The sequence below is a fragment of the Syngnathoides biaculeatus genome, chromosome 7 (assembly GCF_019802595.1).
Source record: "Syngnathoides biaculeatus isolate LvHL_M chromosome 7, ASM1980259v1, whole genome shotgun sequence".
NCBI lineage: Eukaryota > Metazoa > Chordata > Actinopteri > Syngnathiformes > Syngnathidae > Syngnathoides > Syngnathoides biaculeatus.
In genome coordinates this window covers 12,680,783-12,687,110 of record NC_084646.1, presented here as the reverse complement: position 1 = coordinate 12,687,110, position 6,328 = coordinate 12,680,783, and the positions used below count along the sequence as shown (strand labels likewise).

General features: G+C 40.4%; 1 protein-coding gene across 1 annotated transcript; it reads right to left on the bottom strand.

Annotated features, from left to right (window-relative positions):
* Positions 1-2,951: 2,951 nt before the first annotated feature.
* polr2eb (RNA polymerase II, I and III subunit E, b) lies at positions 2,952-6,325 on the bottom strand. Its single transcript, XM_061825605.1, has 8 exons — positions 6,116-6,325; positions 5,518-5,692; positions 4,696-4,811; positions 4,529-4,609; positions 4,027-4,085; positions 3,780-3,858; positions 3,182-3,250; positions 2,952-3,096 (listed from the first exon to the last, which is right to left on the bottom strand). Exons 1-7 carry the CDS (start codon positions 6,170-6,172, stop codon positions 3,185-3,187), a joined length of 633 nt encoding a protein of 210 aa, XP_061681589.1. The 5' UTR covers positions 6,173-6,325; the 3' UTR covers positions 2,952-3,096; positions 3,182-3,184.
* Between the last annotated feature and the right edge of the window lie 3 nt (positions 6,326-6,328).

The window sequence follows — 6,328 nt, the reverse complement described above, 5'->3', positions numbered from 1 at the left end:
TTTATGATTTAATGCACAAGTTGTGATGAACTGGCAACAGAAGATGTAACGCTTGTTATTGTGCATTTGATTACATCATTCTAATTATGATTTTACGGTTGTGTTAGAGAAACGGTAACCCTTTGAACTAATTGAAACCCTTATCTCATTTTTTTAAATCCTAACCTTTTGAATCTCTAACCCTGTTTCAAAACCCTAAACCCTTATTTAAAACCCTCTTTTGAAAACCTAATTCAAAACCCGAAAACTCTCATTAAACCCTAGTTTAATACTAGTGCTGTTTTAAATCCTATTTTTATCCTCTAGATTTTTTGATATCGCCAAAATCTCTTTAAACCCGAATCCGAACCCCTAAAATTCGCTTTTAACTTCATTTTGAAACCCTGACTCAAAACCCTTGCCCTGGTTTTGAAACCCTAATGCTGTTTTGAAACAATTCTTTTTGTATGATTTTTTTTTTATGGATTTTACTGTTCATGGGAAGTGCTCTTTGAACCCAATGGGAGGGGCCCCCTGTGGCTCCGCCTTGTAATTAGTTTGCTTTAAATTGTCCATTCCGGTACAGGCACTAATTGACCCCTCTGGAGAAATTACATAAGTGTTGACCAATCAGAGGCCAGAGATCTGCATGAACCACGCCCCTTGTTGGCGTCTGCCATTACCTCAGACAAAGTCGCGGTCCAGTATAGCCTTTGTTAGCGTTTTATCACGTATTTGGGTTCCTTAACAATAGATATGGTTAAGAGGTGTTGTCACGGACTTTGTAATACTGACGACAGGTATCCTGATAGGCTAGTTGGTGGAGTTCAACTCTTACCCTTTCCAAAACCGAAGACCGAGTACGAAAAATGTCTTTGATGGATCAAACTTTGTGGAAGACCGCATGATCAACTGAATCCATCTAAAATCAACCGGAACAGATATGTTTGCATGAAGGTAAGTCCTATATTTGATTTTCAATACATGTCTCATATAAATGAATTAGCAGTTATTCGCTTGCATAATATAGCGACGTGTGAATGATTGTCACACTTGATCTGTGTTGAGCGATATTTTGCGATGATCTGACTGAACAAACGTGTCCCATTGTTCGCGACTAATTAGCTAAGCTAAACCGGACTAGCAGTCCTAAAAGCCTTCGACGTGCACAGAGACTGAAGGAAGGATGTTTGAGGACACTAAAGTAGTGAGTGTCGTACTCGGTCGGGACTTGCGTAGGTTCGGCACTAATTCAAGAATAATTATTGAGGCGAGCGCGTGACGTTACACAAAGAAAACAAGAGAAACAACTCGTAAATCAAGCCTCGCCTTCTTCTTTTCCTTCATACGGCGGTTCACAAACGGCTATACAGATACACATACAGATTCTGCACACAAGTGTGATATGTAACACGAAAATAGGAAACGACGAATTCGTCTTTGGGTTATAATATATTATATTATGTGGCTTCTCGGTCTTCCTCTGACTCCGGAAAGATCTCGCGCTAATATCAATGGTTTCTCCGTCGATATGCAAGGAAATACCGTTGAAATACCCCTCGCTGAAATACTTGAAGCCCTGCTGTCTGCTTTTCAACGATATTTCACTATTCGCTAAGAATGCGAGTGAGAAATCAGCCGGTGAAACGGACAATTTCGCTCTCGTCTTTTCTTCCTGCGCCGCCATTTTTGCTAATTGTTTGTCTGAGGTTAGCACACGTGGGGTGACGTAACTTCAGGAGGCCTGGTTAAGTGCCCTGTACGGAGGGGTCAATTGTCCGTTCCGGTACGGGCACCAATTCGTCTCCTGAAGAACCCTCCATGGCCAAAACATTGAGGACTGAAAATTAAAAAAAGAACTTAACCCTTGTTTTTTGTCTACCTTTTTGATCTTTTGTTTGTTTGGATGCTGCCTAAATGAAGGGAATTCCTATTTCAAGCAACTCCTCAAATGAGTTCTAAAACAACTTTGAACTCTCTCTTGTAAGGCACACTATTAGGGATGAGGCCGCTGACCTTTCTAGTGGGATTGTAGTTATTTCATCACTCCACCCCTCCTTTTCTTGGTGTGTGAATTAATTGGCCCAAAGGTCAGGAACGGTTGAATCTTTCAGGCCTGCTGATTTCTATGAGTGCTCCATTAGGTACCATTTTATTTTGAATACATATACTGTACATATTTTTATAGAGGTTTATATAATTCCCATGTATTTTTCCAAGAAGCAAGTCCATTGGGGGAAAGGAATGCTCAATAGGAATATACAATATTTGTATTCTATCGGCGGCACAGTGAATCGGCTGATAAAGCGTTGGCCTCACATTTCTGAGGATCTGGGTTCAATCCCGGCCCCGCCTGCGTGTTCTCCCCATGGATTTTCTCCGGGTACTCCGGTTTCCTCCCACATCCCAAAAACATGCAACATTAATTCGACACTCTAAATTGCCCATAGGTGCGGCTGTTTGTCTCGATGTGCCCTGCGATTGGCTGGCAACCAGTCCAGGGTGTACCCCGCCTCCTGCCCCTTGAAAGCTGGGATAGGCTCCAGCACTCCCCGCGACCATCGTGAGGGTCAGCGGCGGAGAAAATGGATGGATGGATTCTATCCTTGTTCTAAGATGAGGCGGTTTTGGACCTGCCCACCCCAGTTGAAGACTGGAGAAGCTTCATTTGGACTGGGGGCTCAGACCTCTAGTCGTCCTATTCCAGCATTTGGTCTAAATTCTTCTGCATCCTTGAATATGAAATAAAATCACTTAAATTTAACTACGTCCTAGCCTTAACCTTAGAACCAATTCAACCTTAACATAGTTACTACTTGGAAAATGTTTTCTCTGCCCCCCCACACTTTTTTTTTTTTAAAGTATCCTAGCCTTAACTTTAGAATGATCTAACTTTAATTTACGTTGCCGCTTGTGATGTTTATCTTTTTCATGTTCAGAAATTTAACCTCGTGGCTGCTGAATGGAAGAAATCACACAATCTTTTTTTCAACATCTTTATTTTACAAAACTCATTTATAGAATAGAAACGCAGAACTATAACGCAATCAAGAGGAATCCATGAAGTAGTGCAGCTGGAACATCTTCCAATTTTGCTCTCCAGCGACATGTTGGAAGCTAAATATTGACGGCAAGAGTCACTCTCACTGGTCCTGTACTTTTTTTTTTTAATAAAATAAGTCCGAAATTGGACACGTGTCACCTGTCACTGCACCAGCCTGTAGGTGATGTACCGTCCGGCTGTCTCACTCGGTCTGATGATCTTCACAACCTTGACCAACATTTAGAGCTTTAAAGTCTCAGTTCCAAATTCTAGAATCATCTTTATAAAATTTATGCAGGAAAGCATCACAAGTCGAAGAGGAGGAAAAATACAATGAAAATTGAAATATTGCATTTGCACTAGCATGTTAATTCCCGAAAATGTTACTTAAAACTATAAACCCCTAAAGTGTGCAGACTGTGGAATAAAACCTACAATTTGGAAGCACACGTGGAGTATGCGACTGTCGAATTTTACTACCTTTTCAGTCACCAGTAGAGGGCGATACAGCTAACAAAATGGAGACTATTTGGCAAGCTTTGCTGGTCTTTTTCATGCTAGCAATTATTGTTACTTGCTATTTACACAATTGTCTTTTTGATCCAATTCATTAGCAAATACAGTACTTATAAATTGGATTAATGACACTGCACTAATCATTCAGATGCTTCAGTTTCACAATAAACTCCACTTCCTGTTTAGCGTTACTTTTCCTCCTCTTTGCCTCGTATTGCGTTTGCAGGCTTTGCCTTGTTACCTGTCCTCTCTTTAAGCCGAAGTAGCGAGCCACGGGGTCTCCGGCCTGGATCCTGGGCAGCTGACTCTCCTTCAGTTTACTGAGGTGAGGACGTTCAGGAAAATACACGCACACTTAGTATAGAAAGAAACGCGCTGTGCTTTTCTACATCACCTTTCAAAAGTTTAGAGACTGTTTCCCATGAGATAGCGTATGTCTAAACAATATAAATATGCATATTAGTGTTGTGTATGCCTTCAATGGATACTATCGGGCCAGAAGCTCTGTCACTTCCTCTTTTGTCATCACGATGTGTTCTGGCACAAGCTGAAAGACAGACAAACTGAAGTTTACCTTCGCATTATGAGATGCACTTCAAAACTTCATGTCACCGTTTTAACAACTTATGCTTCATTTTTTGACTTTTGACAACATGGCAAAAAGCATACTTTTTTTAAATCCAGTTTAAACAAGTAAAAAGAGATTTGACTAACTGTTTCAGACCAGCGCTGCATTTAAATTAATATATAGAGGTACTGACAAAATTAATTAATTTGTAAGTAGAAGAGCTTTTTATATGTAAATGGCCTAATCTGTTCCAAGATTTTGTCAGTATTTTGGTTTTCACTTTTTTTTTTTTTTTAAATCTTGAAACCAAAATACGTGACTTTCAGCTTTTTACTGTCAGGGGTCTAAGTATTATCTATGAAATAATTAAATTTGCCACAAAATGATGACATATATGTTGGCGTAGATGATTTTTTTTTTACCTCATGTTCTGTGATGTTGATGAGCAACTCCTGCTGTAGAAACTGCTCCAGGATATACTTGGGTGCCATGTCCACTAAAGACTATGAAGGGATATGCAGTCATAAGTATACGCATGCACCGATAGATAAATGTGGTTATATACATCCAGTACGGTGTGACGTTGAACCTGTTTTGCCGAGGGTGTCATGCCCATTTGGACTACAATGATGGCCCGCGTGATGTTCTCCTCCTGCATCCTCTGACAGTACATCTTGATGGTCTTGATGCCCACCTTGGGCTCCTCTGGGGAAAAAAAAAAAAAACACCAAGTACAACACACGTGAAACTATTTGGAGGTAACTTAGGTTGAGTTTTAAGCGACTATATTTGGTTCAGGTCAGAAAAGTCATGATTGGGGGGAGGGAGGGGAGAAATTGTATAAATGCAAAACATTATGAAATGTACATTGTGGTGGGGGGGCGGACATTGGTCGTTATGTTACTTTCAAACAGGGCTAGCTGGGAGCAGCATAAGACTGTTTAAATGTGTTGCTCCACCATTTGTGTTCAAATATCAGCTTCAAATAGTTTCCCTTTTTGTGTGACTGTTAGCATTAGACTAATGTACTAAAAGGATGTAAATGTAAAACGTAATTCCCTGTTTTATGCTTCAGTTTGACATTTTAAATGAATAATCTAAGACCCTTTGCACACCAAATTTAAAAAATAAATTATCCTTGTGGAAAAAAACCTAATTTTGAAAAGTTGAAAATATTAAGGTTTTAAATTTGGAAATACACATTTAGGGCTTGTTTAATCACGGTTGAAATAAGAAATATTTTTACATTTAATAAATGGGGAAAACAATGAATGACAGTGTATTTTTTTTAAAGTAACAGAGATAAGGAAACGATTAAAAAATAATTTTGAAAGGTTGCACAAGTACAAAAAGTCAATTACACACTGCATAAGGAAATGGGGGTGGTGTTTAGATATTTTTGTGAGCTTACCCGGGAAGAAAACAAACATCTGGTCGGTGGGGTCATCGTTGTGCGCCACCAGCACGGTGAGGTCCGTGCGTCTGGGTCGACTCTCGCTGGGTTTGTCTCCGAACTGACTCTTGAAGTCGTCCAGAGTCTGGTCCAGCTCGTCCTGGGTCACCAGGTAGCCTCTGTCGTGGCACAGCTGGAACAGAACGTCAACATTTAACCGGATATGAGTCACTTCTGGCAAGCTTTTGGCCATCATGGACACTCTGAAGCATCCACTAGAAGGAACCATCTGAAGCACGTGTGCCAGGTTGCCTTAGTCCCCTAAGGAAATCCTTACTTCCGTATGCAATATTTTTATTGTTCAGATCAGAAACTGTTAAATTTCATTTCTCCATATGGCATGGCTGCTTTTATTATTTTCATTGTGGACCCTACTGGAACAATTAATCTCTTGAGGGCAAATAAAGTAACGATGAACAGTGTTTTTTCGTTGATGAGTTCGCCTTTCGGGTAAATAGTTTTAATTTCACTTTCGGATGGGGGAAAGTGACGAGAATGCAGCTAGCAAAGGCGAGCTAACGGGCTCGCTTCAAAACAACCACACGAAACAACTCGCCTGCATGATAGTCTTGCGGATTTTCCACAGTCTGTATGTTTCCTCTTCATCGTCCATACTTTATCAAGAGAGTCTTTCGGGATTTAGCCAAGTTATACTTCAGTTATTATTCATAAATTGAGTATTTTGTCACTAATAAAGACTGCCTGCTGCGACTAGAAGCACGCGATCATCCCCTGTCGCTGGCTGATGACGTTAGAGGAAGGCTCACCA

Coding starts and splice junctions, on each gene's coding strand:
- polr2eb (XM_061825605.1), bottom strand. CDS start 6,172: ATGGACGATGAAGAGGAAACATACAGACTGTGGAAAATCCGCAAGACT. Junction 5,693..6,115: donor TCCGCAAGACTATCATGCAG/GCGAGTTGTTTC, acceptor GTTCTGTTCCAG/CTGTGCCACGACAGAGGCTA. Junction 4,086..4,528: donor TCAACATCACAGAACATGAG/GTAAAAAAAAAA, acceptor TCTGTCTTTCAG/CTTGTGCCAGAACACATCGT.